Below are 25,660 nucleotides of genomic sequence, written 5' to 3' on the forward strand. Positions count from 1 at the left end.
TACACTTTCAAATTCCTTAAATTTTAAAGTATGCGCTATAAAGAAACGGTAAACCACCGATATTATGAGTTGTTAAATATGACCATTTGTGGTGCTTCTATTGCTTGTCGCTCTGCAGTTATTTTTCGACGCTTTTTGTGATATTTTCTTATCTGGCCATGGATACTTGTCTTTTCATTGTCCAAGCCGTGTAAATTATTAAAGACGTGTATTATTGTTACAGCCTTATTTTATTTTATAATGCTTTTAGTGAAAATAGACGCTAAAAGTGTTAAGCACATTGTGAGTTACATCAATAGGCAATTTAATAGCAAAACAAATGATTTCCAAAGATTGTTTTTGGCTCGCATGCTTAGTAATTTCCAAACCTTTTTGACATTTAATGCCCTTGCTAAATCTAGAGTTTTTTAATTTGACAAAGCGCGCTCTGTCAAATTATTACAAGTACACTTTTGGAAATAGCGAATATTTTGTATAATTAAGGGTTTGCCAAACATAGTAACAGATTTAACGTCAACATTTAAACTAAATAAAATACAGGTTTTCAATACATTAAATTGTCAATGAAAATTATAAAAAATAAAATAATTGAAAACTCTATTCCCACAAAAGTTTGCGGTGAATGTATTTTTTGAGCTCGAATTGTAATATTTAAAGGGTTTTTGAATCTCAATGGAAGTGCAGAATTCATTTCGATTTAAAAAAATCTATTTGCCTATAAATAAAAAACTTGCACTTTTTTCAGTTGATTTATCTGTATAGGGATAACATGCTAAAAAAAAATAAACAGACTTTTTACATGTGTTTTTTAGATGCCGAATATGGTCAATTAGGAATTTATATTTGTATTTGGTAGCACCTATGTGCTAAAATATTTTTGAAGACGTAGTATATAAAATCATAATTTTAGGTCAGCATTAACAGATGACTTAAAATTATGATTTAATTTACTTTGCCTTTGAATAATAGAAAGTAACAAATCATAAACCCCAGTTTGATGAAATGCTATCTTGAAAAAGCTATTACACTATTTTAGTAAAAGAAATCAAAGCTTATTACTAAAGATACGTATTTTGATTTGCGACAGATGTCAAACATCAAATTTTTTACTCTTAATGGAATCTATTTTGAGAAATATTTTAATGTCATTGGTGAAAAGAAAGAATCTAAAAATTTAAATAATTTTATTATTATCATTATTATAGAGAAAAAAAATATATTTAATGGACCAGGATTATATTCTTAATGAAAAGTATGATTTTAAAAAATAATCATTTTATGTGAAAACTCGAATTTCATGTGCTTTTTTAATTATGGCGTGGCATACTAATAAATTAAAAAGAAAATAATAACAACAGATGACACTTGTATTTGTTTCGCTAGTGACTCAAAAAAAAATCTAATACTGATTAAACACTAAAATAGATTCTGCTGAAAGGAATCAAGCAAAGTAGTATTGAGTTATTAGTCAAGAACTGTACGAATTATGGTATATGTATAACTATATAGTTTAAATTTCATTTATACTGTACAATATTATATATGTTGCTCGCTCGTATTTATGTGCGTACATAACATTCATCCCTTTGAGGTCTCTTACATACACAGAGAGAATTAATTAAAGGGCGCCGTGTACAATTGGTTTATTTCGGGTGCTCTCCCTCACGCATTAGACTTATGGGCCGCTACAATGACAAAAGGTAGGACACGGCCACGTGCAGGTGTCGCTTCAAATTTAATGTCATCCGTTTCCGGTACAGAATGTGACCGGTCCGCGACAAGTCGGTTTACCGGTCGTGAGACGGGCGGTCTGTTTTAACGAAGAGACCCTCGGAAAATTCATGAATATTTCATTAACGAGAATTATAATAAATAATTTTTAATGAATTAAATAGTGCAATTTTTTTTATTAATTTTTCAATTTTAATACAAAAAATTATTTGAATATAGTACTTTTATACAGAAATCGCAAATGGTAGATTTATGTTTGTAAAATTTCAGAGGATTTTTTTTGCTTAGGTGACTTAATAGCTACCCTGGAGAGCACTATAGATCCATGTTTATTGAGTTTTTTGTTCCCCAATTGAATGGAATTAATGTAGAAAAGCTTTGGTTTTACCAATACGGCGTATCATACCACACAGCGCGCGCCACAATCAATGTATTAAGTGAAACATTCGATTAGCGCATAATTTCGCGTGAATTGGCCTCTAAGATCGTGTAGATTATTTTCTGTCGAGATATGTGAAGTCGTTAGTCTATGTCGATAATCGATGGATTACTTAGTGGCCAACATTCGCCGCGTTATTTCAAGCCGCGGCGCCCATATGCTCGAAATCATATTTAAACACTAATGGCATAAAATTATCTTTGCAGTAAAGCCAATACCATGGCCATTACCACGAATTTTATGTTTTATTGCACTCTTTACTAAAGCCGAATTGCTTCTGCATGAAAAAAATAGTTTGTTGATCCATTATTTATTTTGTGTTACCAGATTGGTATGTGTGTAATCAAAGTAATATTAATATGAGCAATACAGTTTTGTGTGTTTACCAAGTAATATAATTCTAGCAAAACACTGGTCTAATAGAGTAATATATTTCAATAAAAATCTACATTGCATAAATTCATAACAAAAACCATACACATACATAATGTATGTATACCTACGTTATATAAACCACGTATGGACTACATATACAGGCAATATAGAGCATGTGGAACGAAATCATGTCGTCAACGTAAAATATTTATAGTCGCACCGTTTTATGGCTTTATAAGCCCGAATGTGTTATTAAGGCAGTCTTAACCGTTTCAATCACATCATGTCACGGGCCGCCGCGGTTTAACGTCGTTACGCCCAGAACACGCGCTCGAATCAAATGTCCGCGTATTTGCATAATTTCGCTTTTCGCGTACGAGCCTTAAACAGTTGAAATTTAAACGCAGATTCGCTCTAATCCAATAAATTCATTTAACGTGCCCGCCGCTGCGGGCGCACGCACGGTCGCATCGAATCGATTTTTTCCATTGCGAGAATCGTGCGTGAAAAAAATCGCAAAATATATATACATTTAGTTAGAAATGCTCTCTGATGTAAATTGTGTTATTTTAAATTTGTATTTGTGTTTATTTTGGAGAAATAATTTTTTTTGGTCTTTATAAAGCAATGGCGTCTTTCGTGGCTACATTTTTTCTTTAATTTCAATAGGTACTTATCGCTAGCAAATATTTCTTCTGGTTTCATGTCTAATTCTGGGCGTTGGTTTAGATCATTTGTAGCATGAAACAGTTTTTCGGCTGTCATCTTCGTCCATAGGCATGTATCTTATCGATTTTTTTTTCTTTGAGGTATGAAAAGCTCATATTTCGTAGCTCAAATAATGTACATGAGGGTTACAAATGTCATTAAAAATTTGAAAACTGAAAATAACACTGGAATTACTAGATTTAATTGATTAAATATCTTTCTGTAATTTGCATTTTTTATTTAACAAACATATTTAACGCCTACCTAACTTTTGGGTATTTTTAAATAATTTAAAAAATTTGCTAAAATCCATTTGATACAAAAACCCAATTATGATTAGTTTTTGCTGCGCCAATTTATTACCGTCATTTAGTAAAATATTTAAAAAATAATCCTTATGCATTTAAAATAATCTTTGGGTAATAAAACTATTAAGAAACATTTTAGATTTGGTAAAAATTACTCGACTTGATAATTTGAATGAAATAATGTGCTAATTTTAATATGAAAAAGAGTTCGTGCCTTTTGATGTTAAATATGAGCCGTTGATTTTGAAAGTGGGGTAAGTCAATTTTGTTAAAAAAAGAGTTATATTAAAATTTCTGTTTTTAATCAATTCACAATCATACCTATAAATATACGGGTGTATTTTTTACTAGTTTTTTTATTTTGCTCAATGATATTAGTTGTTTGTTGATTTTAAAAGAGAGGCAAGTCTAATTAAAATAAAATAATTTTAATAAAAATTGAAAAGCATTCTATGTTAATTATGAAGAAACAAAATTTTGAAAATTTTTTAAGAATTAGAGACTAATGGTTTTACATAGAAGTGTGCTAAAAAAGAATGCGACCAAAAAATTACAGGAAAACGCAAAGGCAAAGGACAAAAATGTAAGTATGCAAAAGATTTGTTTTAAATACATTCAATATATATATAAAAAGAGTTGACCATGCTTTCAATGCAACAAAATTTTGGAGAAGTTTTTGTGGTAGAATGGAAGTTTTCTTGAATGGAAGAAGTAAAACGCGTGAAGGAACACATTGAGAGTGTTCCTCAATCAGAAAGCTATAACAAACCAAATTTAAGGTATTCAAACTTTGAAATGAATATAATAAAGATGTACAATTTATACGTTGATAAATGTAAGGAAAATAAAACAAGTAATATAAGGTGAAAATTTATGGGAATATTTTTAACAAAGAATTTTATTTTAACTTTCATCATCCACGTAAAGACACGTGCCAAAAGTGGGATTCCCTCAATATGCAAATTAAAACGCTACGCAATATTAAAGAAAAAACAAATCTGACGAAACAACATGAACTTCGTCTAAAAGATGAATAACTAGCTAGAAATGTCTTACAAAAAGCATCAAAAACCCAAAAAACTATTTATTATTGATTTGAAAAGGAACTACCCTACCCATAACTGACGTTTCTGTTTCATACTATAAACGAAACATGTATGTTTTAAATCAAGAATTTACTTAATAACGAAATTCATATTTATACCTGGGTTGAACCAACATCCAGAGGATCGCAAGAAGTAGCTTCTTGATGTTTAAAACATTACAAAATATGACAACTCAAAAACATGCTAACGCTTATAGCGATATGTGCACTGGCCAAAATTGAAATATAAAGTTAGCCTTAATTTGGATGAAAAAAATTTGGTCTAGCGAAAACAATATAGATATTATTGACCATAAATTCTAATTATCTGGACATTTATTCTTGCCAAATGGTCGCGATTATGGTGTTCTATAAATTGCTGATAATAGAAATTGAATTTAATTATTACATATAAAATTTTTCTGGAAAATACTGTAAACAATATAAAATAAGTCTATTATTGCATACTAATATAATTAAATCAGTTTGAACGCAAATTATTTTTATACAACAATAACATAATATGAACTTGCTCCACTTTCAAAATCAACGGCTTTCGACATGATAGTTTGATTTATAAAATAAACAAATACAAAACCCGGGCTATTTATAACGCTTATTACGCTTATACATGGAAGTGGCAGCTATGTTATTTCATTAAATAATAAACACTCGATTCTGCGTAATATTTTAGCTGGTGTTCCTCAGTGAAGTTTGCTCAGGCCATTTTTCTTTATCTTGTATAAGAACGATATCTTAAAAATAAAAAATACGTATTTATCAATAGATGCTGATGATAAAGATATTTAAATAAGTGCTTGCGGTCTTAAACCAATCGTGAATAATTTACAAAAATCTCTTAAAAACTTAAATAAATATTTTTAGATGTGGAAAGTTAAAATTAAACGAATTAAAACAGAAGCAATTATATTTACAAAACTAAAACAAACTTTGGCACTATTCATTCAAAATTAACAGAAAAATAACGTTGAATTGAAAACAAGCGTTAAACACCTAATCTCAAAGCTTAAATTAAATAAACATATTAAGGAAAAACACTATTGCGGTTCTTTGACTGATATTTAATAGTGCATTTATTACAAAAAAATCCTAATGTATAAACAATTATTTAGACCCATTATTACTATTTTTTTTATTAATTACATTTAAAATTAAGCTATTCAAATAAGTTAATATATCCTTTTTTATACTATTATTAAAAAAAAAAATATCAGCTTTTAAATATATTGAATAACTACACAAACCCACCTATCTCGTGTATCGGTTAATACGATAAAAAAACATTTTTTCAATATAACACAACTGCTTTAAAGACAAGACAAGTTTCAGATCTTTTGTATAATATATAAACAAAAGATTCTACCAGTGTTGGAAATTCATTTTTTGTTGTTTAAGTGGTTGTTATGGTGAACTCGCAATTTGTAATTATTGGCGTAAAAGGGTTGAATTAAACGAATAAAATTTTGCACACATTACGAATAGTCATTATTTATTTGACGTGAAAATAGTTATTTACATAAAGGCTAAATAGTATCAAGTTATAAATTAACCTTGACACTGTATTAAATAAAAAAATATGTTTAATATGTAGTAGTTCAAATACACACATATTGAAATGAGGAAAGAAACTACATGTTAAAATTATAAATGATTTTTTGTGTTTATCATATTATTATATATGTATGAGCCGTAAACCAAACTTTGTATTATTATTTTAAATACAAATAATAAATTAGTATTAAATGAGTTTTTGGTTTATATTATGTTTTATATGTTGATTAACTCATGCATATAATAAAACAAAGTTTTGTTATGTTTATAATACAATTTAAAGGATCACTGAGATTATTTCGTATATAAACTTTTCTGGGCTTACGTAAAACATTTTTTATATATGAAAATATCATATATTTAATAAAACCTAATTATAATATTAGATAATTTATTACTTTATAAATATAACATAAAATAAATTATTACAATATAAAATTTTCCAATATTATTAAAACAAATATTGTCTTACAAAACTTAATATTTTAAAATAACGTATACTACACGAAGTTTATGTTCGAAAAAGACAAATTAATTTTTGCTATAATACGACAGTGTTATCTTTTGATATATCTAAATTTTTAAAAAACATTTTTTTTACATTAAAATTCATTTTCTACAGTAAATTTACGCCAACACAAAATTACATTATTTTTACAAATTATAAAGGCAAAAACAGTATAATATTTCAGAGAGCCTGAGAGTATCCGTATAATTAAATCGAATACCTACTTTAGTTTGCTTTCAATACCATTACGAAATTGGTATATATAATGAAAAAATGAGGTAGGATAATGACCCGATCAGGGTGTGTTTATTTATCTTACATAATATGAGTTGCATGTAACTAAAAAGAAAGATAAAAATATTGAGGATATGTATTATTAGTTATATCCTATTTTTATCAACTATTAATTGTTCGTCTGAAAATATTAGATAAATGTATAAATAGCGCACGTTGGAACATTTATTTAAAATAAAGTTTATACAGCTAGATATGTTTTGTATTTGATGGCATTTAAGTAAAATACATATTCGGAACAAAATGACTTAAGCTATTGAAAATCAAAATTAATTTTCACTTGGTTAGGAGCACTACAGTTTCTGATAAGATTTGTTTGACGTGCTAGAGATTAATTAATTACTGCAAAGACATTAAATTGTTGCTAACTTGTTTCTGTTAACACGATGACAATTAAAAATATTTATTGAATTAAAATCTTTTATGATATTTGTTATAAGATACAATATACATTAAGGTCCATAGTAACTGTACAAAATAAAATAGTTTTAAATAATATTAAAAAATATCATCTTGACTTTTAAATGTCTCTGTAAATATGTTCTAACAAATCTTATTTTACAATTTTTTTTTTTAATATAGCATTGCTGGCATATAAATTCATGTTTTAGTAACTACTTTTATGTTTTATTTATAGCATAGAAATATATTCATTACGTTATGCATACATATAATCTCACGATTTACATACAATGTAAATGCAATTGTAGGTAAAATTTATTATGTATATGAATAAATTTTAATATTAAACATTTAAATATGTGAATCGATCACCTTATAAAGTTTTAATACATACATTTTACCTCATAATTCACAATTTAATAGCTTAATTATAATAAAGTATTCATTCGAACATACATATAGGAGATATACGAAAAGGTTTGTCTTATTATCTTCGATGTGGAAACATAATAGAATTTTTTGCTTTGATCGCTAATATATTTATTAAAATATAAACAGAAAAATTTCATTAAAAAAAATATTTTGGGGATAAAAAATTATATAGCAAAAATATGTAAAATCTATTTAAATATGTTACTATAATAAAATAAATAATATATATATATACATATTAATTTATAAAATTAGTCAACTCTAAATTGTTTGATATATCGCAACTTTGTAGTCACATGTATTTGATATTTCTTTACAGAATATTCATTATTTTATTCAAGTCTAATTTGTAAATTTTTTTTATCTGAATATAGTGTTAAGCTGTTACGTCTTGCACATTTTTTTAGTGTAATAAACATATTTTATTTAAATTAAAATAAATTAAATATGAAAAAAATTTAATTGAATTTCCATTTGACGACGATCAAAAAGCGTTCATATTTCCTCTTCGACAATCCATCGAACAAAAGCTCGCTTTTCAAACGTCCGCTTAATCGTGAATTACTCATCATCCATTACGTCCTGGTTGACAAACACATTCGAAAAGAGCAATCGCTTGCTTTTTAAACGTACAGTCGGGACTTTTTCCGCATTCATTACGCGGCAAAGTAACGACATCGATCCATCATCGGCAATTTTCTTCAGCGGTTGCAAAAAGCTCTGCTCGTCGAGCTTTTTGCCCCCGCGAGACGAGCGATACTATAAAACAAGCAAAATTAGAATGAAGCCTTTCTAGAATATTTCAGGAAAGCTTTTGCGCCGTATTTGTCCGTGTCAACTGTCTCGAGAAGTCAAAAAAATAGGATAACCCGGAGAGACACTTTGAACAAATCTTATTCGTCGAGTACTACGTGGGGTCGCTATTTTATAACAGATTTTTTACATAAAAAATCATAAAAAATAAAATGATCTGTAATACATACTGAAAAATGCGTTTGTTGTGTAAACTGATACAATACAAAAAAATCCCTGCGTTCGTTGATATTGGATGTGAACCTATCGCACAAATATTTTATTTGGTATTGATAAAATCTACTAGTAAGAATATCTGTATTAAATTTTACTAAAAATATCTTAATTATTTACTTGTTATAATTAATTTCAATAACATCTTTCAGTTCTTTTCTGATTTACGCTAAAAATATCAATTCAAAAAATATAAATTTGACAAAACGAAATTTGTTTGTTTTTTGTCTACTTAAAAGAGGTTCCTAGGTTTTACATATTGATCACAACATGGTAATTAGTGCCTTCCTAGAACTTTTAATATTTTCTATATTACAATACAAAACACTTTCTTAGAAATTACTAATCCAAAACACGCGCTCTAATAAGCAATTATTAAACGTTTGCTTTTGAGAAAGCATTTTATAAGTATTATTTTCTATATATATTAAGATTAAATTGTGAGCTAAATCTTTTTTTTAGATTTTCAGTCGATATGTTCACATAAAAATTATTTAAAATAAAATTCAAAGATTTTGTCAGAAATTCAACTAAAATAAAATTTTATTCATGTATTTTAATTAAATGTTCACAAGACATATTTTTACAAAAAATATCCCTATGTCTTATTTATTTCACTGCTTTTGACAGAATTTACACTTACAAGAAACTTTTTTTAAGGATTAATCACAAAAAAAAAAATTCTGACATGCATTTATAAAAAATTAAAAATTACACCTAAAACCGGAACAAATATTTAACAAGTGTTATGTTTTTGGGTTGTGTAATTATATAATGAAAATATAAAAATATAGTATTTTATTATGATTCAATAAAAAACTATATTCAATATTGTATATGTGATCTAAAACGATTCAATGAGTCTTGGTGTTATGTTGTATCCTGTTTTAAAAATAGTTTTACTTTACCTCTTTAGATCAGTTATATTAGGATTTTAAAACCAATTGATTGCAAATCAATAAATTATCATCAATTTATGTTATATAAATTTAAAAAAGGAAGTAGTGCAACTACTGCGACTAAAAACATATATTCAGTATACGGTAATGATGTGGTGTTCTCTCAAAAGTATTGTTTCTGGTTTAGTGTAATTTATATTTTGAAGATGAACCCCGCGATGGACGTTATATCAAAGTTATTGACAAACTTCTTATTACTATGGATAATTCAGACCCTGCACTGACCTTTAAGTAATTTTCATCAAAAGGTAACGTTTTGGGCAATACAGTAAAAAATATAATTAATGCTTCAATTACAATTTTTATATGTTTATATTCATTCTTTGCTGCATCTATATTCACGTTCAGGGTTCAATCTTTAATTGTATTTTTTACTGTATAATTTACTAGTCAATTATACAGTTCAAAATAAATTTTAAAATTCTATTAAGATGTTTGTTATAATTATATGCTGCATCTGTATTTAATTTCAGGATTAAATCTTTCATTTTTTCACTGTATGATTCACTTATTGCGTGACTTTTTATAAAAATTAATTCAGCATATATTATTTTTTATTGGGCGTAGAATAAATCTAATTTTCGCATTTAAGACACATGAAGATTTGATAGATATTTCGGAATAAATTAATATTGACCATTTAAGCATAATACACACTAATAAACTTGTGATGTCAAAGCCCAGCATTTGCTAATCATTGGAATAGCACAACAATCTACTCTTAAACAATGTACTATAACATTTATAATCGAATTTAAATGATTAGAAAATTTTAATCATATATTGTTTAAAAATAAGCACACTTAGTACACATAAGAGCGTTATTTTATTCTATATATATAATATTAATACAACAGAAAAACATACTTTAAATTTTATGTTATATAAATTTATTAATATTAAACTTAAGAAAAATCTTTTCTTGTCTTCAGACTATTTATCAAGACTTACAAATCAATACATTTGATTTTTTGCTCTAAAATCTTAGGATTTAATTAGATTTAAAAGTATACAACTTATCATATAAACAAATTAATACTATATATAATATTTTAGTTGTAAGATTAATAAAATATTTTTTAATATCTGTATATTTATTTTTAAATATTTTTTTAGTATAATTAAAAATAAACTATTTATTTTATTAGGTATAATAAAATTGAATTGATAAAAAAAATAAACATATTATTTTGTTTTGTTTGTTTTTTTACCATACATTAAAAATATTATAAACGCAGTTAGTTTAATATATATCTTTAACCTTATAGTATAGTTTCGTTATAAATTACTTTCACAAAATATTGTATCGGTGCGTGAATAATTATTACGCAGCTCCGAAAAATACAAGAACGGCTCTTCTATAGCTTGAGATCGTTTATTATATTAATTAGGGGATCAAAATTTATTTCAAAACATGAATTATATACACAGGCTTACCCTTAAGTAACTCGCCTCCGGGGAACCGGAGAGTACATATTTGGCCGAGGGGAAAAAACCCTTGAACAAATTTCTCGCTTTCGTAGTGATATTAATTACGTGAATATTTAACCATAGTGAAAATGTACACATCGCATGCCGGGACCGTTCCGGTTGAAACGTAGTATAGGTACGTATAAGTAACAGTTTTCGGGGTGGGTTATTTGCCTTATTTTTAACCCTCAGGGGAAGTCGGCGTTGGGTTGGGGTGATAGGCGAAACATTTAATTTATCAAATGATTCATTCACGTAAATCCGGGCTGAGGTAATGTAGTGCCTTCGCGACCTTTCCGGGGGCAAATCAATTAATAAAGGAGTTCCCGTGAGACGTAAACACGAACCAATCACGCCTAACGTGTGCCCACCCCTGACACCGTAAAATAAATATGTCAGTGTGGATTTCTTTAGGCAATGTCTCGCATGATTTCGATTTTACATTGTTACGTTTTGATTCAAATTTTACATATTACTTGTGTATTTGATCATCAGATTTTTTTGTTACTATATTTTTAATGCGCTCAATAACGCAAGTAGCTAGTTAGTTTACTTAGTAAAGTTTTGTAATAAGAACTAAATTAATTCCGCGTCAAAGAGTAGCAAAGTTTTCCCAAGTCTTAAATTAACTAACTCAATCAAACCAGACGAATAAGGTTTAAATGCTATTTGTCTGCCAAGGTCTAAGCTCAGACAGAATTATAGTGATAATGATTGCTAACCATAACCGAAAATGTACTGATGACTAGAATCAAGTCCAGATTTTATACTATATTTACCGATGAGAACAAGAACAAACTGCTCTTACTTTTTTCCATCGTCTTTAATTATTATTGTCTTAGTTAAAAATGCCATACTTTATAAATTAATAAATTCGAGTCTAAGAATGGTGTTCTGTCTTGTTTTACCTATTTCTTGCATTGTAATAAGTTGGCGAAATTTCTTCGTTAAATAAAAATAATATTTTTTTAGTGTACAGATCCATTTCTAGAAAATGCTTCAAATGCTTTTGGAAAAATATTTATTTATGTCGATAGATCACAGTTATAACCTATTTTTTTTATTATATAAATTTTATCCATTACGCATATTTTCTCTTCACCTGGATATTCCACGATGTCATTTACAGCAACAAGGTGCTGAATTGTATAAATTTAGCACTGAATAGGCTCACGTGTGTATGCAATTTAAAATCATTTGTATTTGCTCGCTCCCCTTCTAATATACTTGGAACTAACTATAATAACACAGGGCGAAGATGTATGGAGGGCGACTTTTCTTATATTCAACAATGAGACCTGAGCCGACTAAATCTCTTACAAATCCCGAGCATATTATTGGAAGTAAATTATCGGTTTCTCCCTTTGCAGGCACAATTTTACGTTTTTACGTGACAAGAGATTTACTAGGTTTTCGCCGCTTGAGTCCAGATTTTTTTTAGCCAGAAAATCACGTCGTTTAGTCAAATAAACATGGGTTTCAATACGGAATCGTTCCTTAATATCTCCGTATATGAAGCTTTATAGTCTGTGTTTTCGAGACGTGAAATAATTTTATATAATAAACAGTATATTTGTTACATTTTATTATAATTTTAATATCTCCGTATATGAAGCTTTATAGTCTGTGTTTTCGAGACGTGAAATAATTTTATATAATAAACAGTATATTTGTTACATTTTATTATAATTTTAATAAAATACGTTTTCAATAAACTACTTTTTACGAAAAAAATTAAATGCTTTTTATGTTTATTATATTTTTACTTTTAAAACAGTTTTGGTTCTTGTGTGACCTTAAAAGCTTTTTCACCCCTGTCTTAGAGTCATTTTGGTCGGTACTCGAAAGTTGAATGCGAAGTAGTAAAAAAAATCATCTTATAACTTGTGATAGTTTCAGATAAAATTATGGCAAATACGCAATGTTTGTGGTAATATTATATTTTAGAGTATAATATTAGCTCTTTCTTTTTCTTAAACTTCTGGTCAATGTAATCGTTTGAGGCGAAAACAGACTTTTTAATGTCCGTTACTTTTCTTATCCGAATTATTTTATGTGACGATTATAATTTAAACAGGTGGAGGATTTTTAGCACTATCACTGGAAACCCGAAATTTGTATTTCTGCTATTTTTTTTTTATATACAAACTGACGGTTCTTTGTTAAGGGCTATTTTAAGGATATATAATACAAGCCGTCTAAAATCAAAATTAAAAAAAACTAATGAAATCAGAAGCATTTACTTTTGACAAAACATTTTTTAAATTGTTACAGTGTCTAATATTTTTTACAGTTCCTGGCCAAAGCCATTTACCTGGGTATCTATTAATTTGTTCTTACTTTTGTTTATTTATTTTTTAGGAAAAAAAAAAACTTTTTATTTCTTATTAAATAAGCTAGCACTTTTTTTTAAATATTTATCTTATTAAGGTTTTTAACTAATGGATTAGATTGATTTTTATTTCTGTCATGGTTTTTAAATTGTATATTATTACGATACAAGGTGTATTTAAAAAAAAATAATTAGGGTTTTCCTTTATGATTGCTAGTGTTTTTAAATTTCTATCGTATCTAGAAGATCAGAATTAGTGATTTTCATATAAAAATCAATTTTAATCAATTTTAATCAAAATTTTCTAATTTCAGAAATGAATATATTGATAAATATTTAGTATAAAATCAAGCTAAGTTGTGAAGAGTGACTTCTATTAATTGTATATTTATAATTATTTAAATATATGTTAATGATTTACAGACTTATTTTTCACTATTTATTGATTGTATTTACTGGGTTGTAACGCATTGGGCTAATGCTTGTAACGTTACAACGTAAGATTTAGTATAAAAATAACATAAAAAACTTATAATCATTCTTTATATAATAAGTATTTTAACAAAATAAGCAATCGCTGATTTTGAAAGACGATGATTATTGCCACTAAAAAAATAATAGTTCAAAAAAGCTTGATTTTTAAAATAATTATTGTATTTTAGCAAAAAAGTTTGTTATCTAAGGAATAAATACTCTAATTTAATTACTATAATCTTTTTTTACTAAAACAATTCGTAAAGTATTTATTCATGATTATATGAATATTACACTGAAATTTTTTAATGTATTTTAGAAACAAATTTTTTTGTCCTTTTTACAGACAATTTACAATTTAAAAAAGCAATATTATTAATTATTGGTAAAATCCTATACCTATTTTCTAAATTTAAAACAAAAAATTTAACATAAATTTTACGAAACACCAGTAAATACTATATTAACAGCAATTAAATAAGTATTTTCTACAGTATGAATTAAGTAACTAGTACTTAACTTTGCAGTGACTTAAAATTTAATTTAGAATTTTTTTAGTATTATGTTTGTAGTTTTTTATGTTATATATAAATATACACATGTATTAATTATTAAACTGTATTTTTCGATACTTTTATTCAAATACTTTATTATTATTAATTCATCTGCAGAAAACGAGATAAATTTTTGTTAAAAAAAATTAGGATAAAATCAATATTGCACTCTTTATTAAAATTAAAAATTAAAGAAACGAAAATCATTTTATACTTTTTTTTAAATAATGCGGAAATCAATTGTTGATTAAAGAATAACTAAACATTTCTACAATACAACAAAAAATGTAAAGGCTTAATATTAATATTATTATTTCTTGTATTAAAATAAATAGCTGGTAGTCAATATACAGTTTTCTTAGAACGAATTTAACAGGTAGATTTTATTATTCATGACGTTAATTTTGTTTTACCTAATATAATTAAGATTTATATCTTTATTTTATAATACAGGTTTTAAAACCTAAATGAGTGTTTTTTATTTGCATTTTTTATTATTCAGTTCAGTTGTATGCTATTTTAATGCAGAATTAAAAACACAATTTATAGTTTTGATTTGTCTATTAATTACTAAAAAAAATATAACAAAAACCCTTAATATATTTTATTTATAAAATTTATTAATTACACAGAAGTTGTTTGATTTCACATAAATAAAAAAAAATTAGGCTTATCTCATAAACATTTCACTATATAGAGATAGAGAAAAAAAAATGTTAAAATGATTTTAATTATTGTTTCAAATATTAGGCCAATATTACTGCTTAATTGATCGATATTATCCATTCAGACTTATTCATACTAATAATATTATTGTGTTATGCTAATATATACAAAATACTGTTTATATATAATATATGTATGCTATTGATCATATATAGTTAATTATATATTGACTATAAATAAATTGCACAGAAAAAAATATTTGTGTCTCACTGTTGCGAATTTCTGCAGGAATTTAGAAATACAATTTTAATTGAAAAATTAAAATTCTTTAAAAATTATATTTCGTGTTTTTGCGTGTTTGAATTACATTCAGAACTGTGATACTATATTTTGGTTTAAAAAAATTGATACTTCTGTGAATATCGAGCAGTCCTAAAAAATATATTCCTGTCATTTTACTGATAGACTCAAACAACCACAATTGAACCAAATAGATTAGGAATAATATTTTTTTTAAATACGATTAGATATACTAAAATTTATGCAATACAAAACTAAACTTTATCATCAGACAGATGGAAAATACATGTATATTTAATACAATTTTAATATTAAAATATTTAAATCGTACGCTTATAACGCTTAGGTATATACTGGGAACAAGTCCCATTTTCTGGAATTGGAAATTAGACCCATTTTACAAATTATTCCAGGATTGATACTAATTGAATCCAATATCGGATTCCTTTGCGTTCGTTTCGGTTCGTGGCGGACAGTCGCGAATTTGATTTCGGATATGTACCTTGATTAGTTCCCACGAATCTCACTCCCGGGGAATCGAGGCTATTATCGGTACATATAACAACATTCAAAATCTTGTAATTGCACATGTAAAATTAAACGAGCATCCCGCCGCTGGGAACAATGCGAACAATACGCCCATTGTGTCGCGCCGAAAAATTGATTCCACGCCCGCTTGCGAATTTAATTAGAACCAAGGAATAATTAACAATTAACGTTTCGAAATAGGAATTATTCCACGATGATAAAAAAATGTTAGATTAAAGTTCTGTGGTAATAATTAAAGACGCTATTTTTACTGCGCAGAGCGACGCAAAGCTTTTGTAAGATTGCTTCGGTAGAGTTTATAATAAAAAAATAAATTGATTATTCATACACGGAATATTTTATGAATAAGACCTAATAAATACATTTTAAAATAAATAAATCAATTTTAACAATAGGCTTATATTGTATTTCTTCAAGTTTAATTATCATCATCGCCACATGTGGTACACAAATTCAAGTCCTCTTTAAGGGCGGTATAAAATTGTGTTCATTGTCTGGACTAACATTTAGCTGTTTTTATTTAATTACATTCTAGAGGCGACTTATACAGCATACTCTTTTTATTCAACTAAACACAAATCAATACATTTTTTTATTTTTATTCGAATTTTCAATGCATGAACAATTTTTTTTCATTTAAAAATATTGCAATGAGTGTTGATATTTTTCTCTGGCACTCAAAAAAACACACTAGTGATTTAGATATCTAGTTTAATAAAAACATTTATCATCTATAAATCAATTTTTAGTATTATTTTTGTATTTTTGCAGATGTTAAGTGAAGAGTAGGAGACCATCTGGATGAAGAACAACGAGTCATGTTGGCCGACATAGTCATCTTTTTTAGTCTGCTGTCATTGGCGAATACAGGAAATAATTTCGGTAAGTAATTTTATTAAAAATATATATTAAATACCCCATTGCAATATGAAACGTATTCGTTTATTATATAATAGCAGTATATAAGTATATTTTTTTTTGCATTTGCTATCTATCGATATAAATTATAGTGTATTTGGTATATTAGATCGAAAAGTATATTCAGACTATCCTGTAGATATCTGTATGCAATAAAGTACAAATCTACCGGCCGATTACGTTCGGTTATCTTCGAATCCCGTCAAGGTTTATGTAAACCCACACATTATACCCACACCGCACGTCGGTGAACAACCAAAAGGGGGAGAGCGAATTTTGTATCCTTTTTTTCCAATCCGAGTAATGAAATTGATATTTGTCCGGAAGGGTATATTATTGGCGAGGCGCGGTATCAGAGTCGTAGTCCATTTGCCCCAACTGGACTACCACCTAGCATATGACAGAAAAGTTCATGGACTGATCTTATTTGGGAGATCTTAACGAAATCCATTTAAGAGATCTATTCGATCTCTCTTAAGTCAAAAAGAGCAAATGTACGCACTCAGGTCCCCAACCTATAAATAAGATCAGTAAAATATCGAAAAACTATCTTTAAAACTTACTAGACTTGGTAATTATATTTTTAATATATGCTATGCAATTTTATTACCTTTGAGTAAGCATGAGCTTTTGTTTTTGTATAATATTAAAAGAAAGTACCATTTTTTAAAAGTTGTAAATTAAAAATTCTTCTTAGTAAAATTCTTAGATTCTATAACCTCTCCCTTCAAGTTACAAGAAATTTTATATAAGTAATATATTTTTAATCAATATTAATAAGCCCTTTTTCCTCATTAAATACATGGGCAACGTTTCTGCTTGAGCTATATATTAAGTATAACCTATATTATTTAGACTTAAAAATACATAATATTAAAAAAATAATCTCCATACATAATTTTAAAATTGTAATTTTATTATTATTTAATAATTATTAGTCAGTATCTAAAATTATCTTCATGTTTAAAGATAATTTTAATTTCATCAAATTAAATTTAATGCCTGCACTACACTCTCTATAAGTTGGCCAAGGTTGACCAAGAACGGAGAATATAGTGGGTTACTTCGGTCAAGTTCGGTTCTGTCCGCTCTAAAATCTCTTGGAAGTTGTCCGAGGTTACCGAGAACGGGAGGTAATGTGGGGGTAATTCAGTCGACTTGGCCAGCTTCGAGCGTTTCCGAACATTGTCGGCAAAAGGACCGAAGTCAGAGCTGCTCTTTCGAGCGCGAGCGGCGATATACTTCCTTTTTCGCTCTCTCGCGTATTAAGTGAAGAAAGTGAAAAAGATAATGATATGATGTTTCGCAAACTGAGATGGAACGAGTAACTCGGTTCAATTTCAGTATGCGCGTAGGCGTCCTATGGTCAACACGCATGTCTAGCGCTGCATCGTGGTCACTTGATCAATTTATAATACTCTTACTCTTAACAGACTCTTAGTGACATCTTTAAATATTTTAGGGCCACCAAAAGAGATTAATTTTATTTCTGATAGTATATTCTTCTAACAAATGTCGTTATTATTTTTTTTTCATATAAAATTAAATAATTAAAATAGAATTACTGGTACTTGATTTTCTTAAAAAAAATCGTTTCAAATATCCTTATGTATTTTCCTAGATCGGTTTATATAAATGTCACACCATAACGAATTATTATTAAGAATCGATGGCGACAAATTCTAGGATAGTCACAGAAGTGGTGTTCGTATTCTGAAGTTTAATTTTCATGCCTTATGGCATTTTGCAAAAGCCGACAAAGATTTTGCGTAAATTTAATATTTACGACCGGAAAGTTTTCACTGATATTGTATTGGTGAGTGCCCACACAAACTTTTATTATTATCAGTAGCGTAATTTTAATAATATGACAATTTAAAAATTGCGATTATTTGGCACATTTTTCTATCGCACGCAAATATGCCAGCTGTACATCACAGAAGCCGCCGTCCGGACGGCATATGAAATTTGCGACAGTGTAGTCGCTTACTCGAAGTCGTAGGTCTCGGCAGACTTCAGTTGTAACTTCGGTTCAGACAACTTCCAGAGAGTGTAGTGTAGGCATAATAATATAAATGCATTATTATTAAGATTACTAATTGGTAAGCACTAATTATATATTAAAGTGCATTACCCTTACGTTTAGCCCTTTAATTTCTTAAATCAGCATTAATTTGTGTGTTGTTAACGTTGTAGTTAGCATCTAAGTAGTCAGTAATGATTAGTGTGTTATTTTTAGAGTTAATTTTTAATTTGTTGTTAGGGACTATTTTTTTGTTCCTTCTTTATTGGATTTTTTGGTAAAATACATTTTTTAACTGCGTAAGATCACATACTTTACATAAACCATTATTTCTGATAAAAAAGTCTAATTTATATGTAAAATTACACATTAAATTTAGCTGAATTAATTAAATCCTAAACCGTTTTATTTTTAGGATATAATATTAATAGTTACTTTTGACCTGGCAAAAAATTATGTTCTTGTTAAAAATTGCTTAAATTATATTCAATCAAATTATTTGTTTAAAAATAGTTTTAATCTTTTGAACAATTATGTGAGTAATCTATTGATGTGTTATACGTTAACAAAATAATCTCTAAGAAATTGTGCATAGTATAAAAAGTAAATATAACTACTAAACTAAACTACATATAATTTTATTATAATATTAGTTTTTTTATTAATGATTTTTTTAATGTATCCTAATTAGTACTTTTTATTTTTTTCATCCCAAGTATTTCTAGAGTACATACATAAAAGTCATAGCTAATCTAATATATTTGCCATTAAAAATTACCAAAAATATATTTTTTAATTTAATTATTTACTACAAATCTGACTAATATAAATTAGAAGATTTCCCCAATGCGTCACTTTATATGTTGATTTACATATTGTACATACTTACATTTTAATCAAATAAATTTATAATAATATAGATTTATACAATTTAAAAAAATATACATATTATGAAAATTTAATATATTTGCATATTAATTTATATACAAAATTTCCTACTTAATTTATTTAAAGTATCTATAGTTAAGTTGCTCAAGGAGTATAATATTTTTTTATGTATAGAATTGCTTTAAATTAATTATATTATAAAGGTAAATCCGAATATGTATCATAATTATTAATTTCTGATCTAATTATTGTAATTAATATTATATTACAATTATGATCAATATACGTTTTTTTGTTATATTTTAATAGTCGTTTTTTATGGCATATTATTTATTTTTGGAAATATAAATCAGTAACTTGTTCTCACTTTGTCCAACTTCTTTTTTTTACATGTTATTGTAACACAAAAAAAATAGCTAAGAACCTTTTTTATTATCGATTTATCGAAGACGTCGTTGACGTGTAGAGAAACCTTCACTTGCTATCAAAAATGATTCCGTGATCTTTAGCGAAATTTTCTCTAGTCAAAATGAACTCACTGAAATCGTATAAATAATCTAATTCCAAACGGGATCTGGAAAATAAAACAGTATGGCATTTTTGGACACTAAAGGGCAGACGGTTGATGAAAGCAGATCTGTATAGATAAACCAAATAATAATTAACAATAAAATTCAATAATTTAAATCGAATAAGGCATTTCAGTGTCATAATTCAGAAGTAGAATATTTTTTTAATTAATTTAAATTAATTTTTAGAATTTAAAAAATATAAATAATTAAAGCCACACGAACTTTTTTGTCTATTCTTTGGCTTGCAATGTGACTTTTGTCGGAAATTGTTAATTCGAAAACGTCCTTCACTGTGGCCCTAGATTTATGTGGACTCTAGTTCAGACGAAGCACGCGATCATCAACTTGACCTTATTTGCTCTCGATATATGTTATTGTCTCAGCTGGGGTTGTTTCTGGTCGTTTGTCCGAAGGGCGATGGGGTGGTGATGGATCGAACGTCCACCTATAGCTCTGTTTGCTGGCAAATACTCATTTTTATTTTAGATTCTTGGTCGTTAAATGGAATACGGCTGTGGGTGGTGTATTGAATTTTTGATCTACGATATATTTTTAGAAAAATATGTAACAGTTATACTATTTTAAAATATTGCTGTATATGGAATATAAATAATGATAATTTATTGCAGAGTTGATTAAAAAAATAATTACTATTAAAGATCATTACATGTCATACTTTTATTGCATTATTAAAATTGTCAACAAGTTTGTTTAAAACTCATAGTAAACTACTTTTACTATGAATGTACAACTTATAAAAAAGTTATAGGTGTTATACTCATGTCCAAGTGTCAATAATCTTTACCATCTTCACAATAAGTTATATGTTATCGCATGTCACTTTTAGTTGTCGTCAAGTAACCACTTTTTGTTGTACGTTACAAACGATTTTGAATTGGATCGTTTTTGCAACGTAAACAAAGTATTTTTTTTCTTATAAAGTTTGTTTAGTGTTTTTAATTTTACAAGATGTTTTAAGTAGTTTCCAGCTGTTCTATAACTAACGCATAACTTTGGTGTAAGCAGTCAATGTTTATGTCAAGTTTTAATTAAACTAAAACACTGAGTTGCTTATTATCAAAGTAATAAGGCCCACAACCTTCTTTAGTTTCAAGGCTCTAGTCCTGAGAATGATATTTTTAGAATAATTATTGCACCGTACGTTATTTAACAGAACCCTCATTAGAAGCGTTGTTTAGTTCAAGAATAATTACTAAGGCTTTAAGATATATTTTATATATTTTTTAATATATGGCTTTAATACATAAAAAAATGTTCGTGTATCTTTAATATAACACTTGATTATAGTTACTAAACTAAAAACAACAAGTATCTGAAAAATCATAAGTATAATGTGAGTAAGCTTATAGGGTATTAGATTTTATTGATGAAAATAGCTTATTTATTTTAATTAAAAAAAAGACATAATGATCCAATAGATTATATAAATGCGTCACTATGGTCAAAAGGCAATATATAGTATTAATACAATACACAAAAAAAATAATACAATTAGGATTAAAATAATGCACAAAAAATTAATACATAGTGAGTAGAGCTTTCAATACAGCTAGAACCAGAATTAAATACCCTTTTTTTAACGGATTCCGGATTATTTTAATTTTAATTTAATATTTGATTTCTTTATATGAAATAGATATCTCATATAATTTTCCGGCTATTCTTAGATTTCCCCAAATCAATTTAGGGATTAAGTGCGTAGTAAGATCGGTGTATTAAAAAGGGATAGGAAATCCTCATTTAACAGTCCGAAAGTATTGTTTTACAATGTAAGTTTTATGACACAACTCGTTTCGGCACCTTAAACATTTGCCATTTAACAAAAAAAAATGAGTAAGAGTTAAATTATCCGAGCAACAAAGGTTCAATATTTTTTTTAATAATGATTCATGATAAACCTTGTCGAAGGCCTTCTCAAAATTCGTATATACGACATCTACTTGAATTGAGAGATTTTGTCATTATTTTGGTGAAAGACAGATGGAATGGGCGGGACGGGACTTATGCTATGGTTCAACAAAACTAATGATAAACATACATTGAATTATTGTACTGTATTAAAAGCAAACAATCTAATCGAAAATATTTTTGTACGGTAGTATACTTCAATATAAATGAAACATTAGTGATTTTGCTATAAAATCAAGACAATACAAAGTTTTAAAATAATAAGAAAAAATAATTTTTTTTTTTTACTTATTAAAATTAATATTCGCTGTGTTGAAATCTAATGCAATAGCTATTATTTTTATTTTTTTAAAAGTATATTTTTATTCCTCTTGTGTTCAGGGAAACCAAACGCTTTATAATATCAAATTATACCTTAACTTACACGTCGTCGTCCAAAATTATGTTAGAGCCATCTCTTAAGCGGATATTAAAACCGAAATAATTTATCGCACCAAGACGCGAACGTGTTAGGGTCAAACCGCAACCACGCGAAGATTGCACAAGTTCATCAAAGTCAAGACCCCACACACGCTCAATATTAAAAAAAAGTGAAATATAAACACTCTGTGTTTACAATGTCAAAATCGGTTCTCGATCCGATGATGGATTATGTGTACCTGTTACAAGGGTTATTGGTTGCTGCTGACAGCGAATGTTGAATTAGCCGATGGGACAAAGCCGGCGCCCTGGGTGGGTTAATAATAATTGTATTCTAGATACAAGTCGTAGTTAGGTACCTATGGCGTTGGTTTGGAATTCTGACGCTGTCACCCACCGCCGATGTTGCCAAAGTTCTCTGCTGCAGATTCCATGAAACGTAACACTACCCAACCCAATTGCTGTAATCAATTTTGCTACTCTAGGTGTGTGTGTGTTTTGGATGGGATGGGGTATTCATTGGAATTTTGGATGAAATCTGGGATGAAAATGAATAGTATGTTGTTTATGCAAATTTGTACTGCATAAGGTATGTCTGAAACACTTCAGAAACTTTTGTTATTTTAATACAATATTGCTTAAGGTGTGCAAATAATAAAACAATAAGGGCAATTATATAAATCTCACTACTGTATTTGTCAGTTAAATCTATTTATGTGCACAAATATACATTTATTAGTGTTTTTTAGCACTTTTAATTTATAAATAATAGCAAAAAAAAATCGTTTCTATGATTGAGTGTTGATTATTAATAATTGAGATTTTTTTTTTATATAATCACTACAAATCATTTGTATATGCCACATGTATATATCAGCATTATTTTATTAAGATTTAACTTAATTTTAATTCTTTGCCATTAAGTTTCAGCATCTTTATTTAAATGTATATATATAAACGCTGATTTTAAAAGATTTTTTATGTTTTACTAGATTCTATTATCTGTTTATTTATGGTCGTAATAATGATCATAAATGTAAGCTAGTAGTTAATTTTATTTTTTTAAAACTGATATAAATCGCAAAATAAAAGTGCTGGGTTGTATTGTCATGTTTGTTTTTTAATCGTGTATGGAAAATATTGCTGTATAATTATAATTTTCACCGGTCATCACAAATTATTTTCACCTAAATTTTCTGACCTAATCAAGTCGTACACATTAATTATTAAATATTTACTGCTACTTGAGCTTATAAATAATATCATATGTTTATTAAAACTAGCTTTGTTATTACATAATAATCTTTATATGAAAATATAAAATTATATATAGCAGCGATGGCCAACTTCTGTAGGATTGCGGCCGACTTTATTTTTTTCTGATACTCTTCTATCGATTTTAGGATTTGAATGTGTTTTTTTTGTGGTATATACGAATTATAAACTATTTAAATATATATATAGTAACACATTATTTATATAACCAATAAATATTTATTAATAGATTGTATTTCTATTTTTTCCGGCAAAATAATAATATTAGGGCAATAAATAGTTAACGTTAACTTTAAAAAATATTTACTATGAAAATTTTCAGTCTAAAACAGTGCTTCCCAAACTTTCGACATCTGTGTACCCCTTCTATAATATTCGTAACACTGAGTACCCCTCGTTAAAAAATGCATATTTAATAAAAATCAAAAAATATTTATTTTTTTATTTTTTAGTACATAAACAAAATAATAATAAACGAAACATAAAATTCATTCATCCTTATTTGTTTCCTTGGTTGTTAATTTCAATCTGAGAAGCGGTTCCACATCCAAAAGCTTGTTCCTTTTTTTTGACTTAATGTCTACAAATGCTAAAATCCCAACTTCACATAGATATGAAGTTGGGTTTTTAGCATTTGTGGATGCAACCAAAATGATGTTTAAGTACACTCTTTATATTTATTTTTCAAGAATCCGTCTAAAGCTAATTCTAACAATTGATCTTCTTTCGCATGCGATAAACATTCTGGCATGGATGTTGTATTAATGTTAAACGGACATCTTATCCATTCAATATTTTTGTTTAAATCAGGAAAATAGTTTTTCAGGCCCACTTGTAAATTCTCTGAATGTTGTGTTATACATTTCAGAGTATCATCATCAATTTTACCATCCGAACTTGTTACAAAATCACGAAGAGAGAGAAACGAGTCCACTGTTCCATTACCAACTCTCTTTTGCCACAAATGCATTCAAAGGATAGCCTTTAATGAATGTAGTTAATGATTTTCACGCTTTTATCCAGAACTTTCTGTAGATCAGCGGATATTTTTCGTGTTGCCAAAGCCTCTCTGTGTATGCAACAATGTGTGGATGTGACATTTGGGGCAACATTCTGAATTCTTGCAACGAGTCCTATTTTTGCTCCATCTGTGCTTTTCCATCACATCTATTCCAATCAATTTTTTTCTTTTACATAACTTTATTCATAACATTAAATATATCTTCTCCTGTTTTATGACTTGATTAAAGCTGGCAAAATAAAAAGTCCTGATGAATTTCTTGATCTTTTTCGTATCTAACAAGCGCCATAAGATTTGCAAAATTTGCAATATCAGTGGACTCATCGACTTGTAATACATAATAACGACTTTGAAAAATATCAGACAATAACACATGTTTTACATTATTAGACATATCAATGATTCGTCGATGAATTGTATTATTTAAGAGG

At 27.6% G+C, this 25,660-nt stretch overlaps 1 protein-coding gene across 2 annotated transcripts in view; it reads left to right on the top strand.

Moving 5' to 3' along the window:
* LOC148238552 (lachesin-like) overlaps positions 1 to 25,660 on the top strand; it is a 296,914-nt gene that overhangs the window by 146,664 nt on the left and 124,590 nt on the right. For both annotated transcript variants that reach the window (XM_088183915.1, XM_088183904.1), the window contains exon 2: positions 16,955 to 17,065. In XM_088183915.1, the coding sequence (XP_088040041.1) occupies positions 17,002 to 17,065 (64 nt within the window). In that variant the 5' untranslated portion in view covers positions 16,955 to 17,001. The remainder of the gene's footprint in view (positions 1 to 16,954; positions 17,066 to 25,660) is intronic.

This window comes from Plectrocnemia conspersa, unplaced genomic scaffold (assembly GCF_051122295.1).
Source record: "Plectrocnemia conspersa isolate PC_06_02 unplaced genomic scaffold, ASM5112229v1 ptg000001l, whole genome shotgun sequence".
NCBI classification, from domain to species: Eukaryota; Metazoa; Arthropoda; class Insecta; order Trichoptera; family Polycentropodidae; genus Plectrocnemia; species Plectrocnemia conspersa.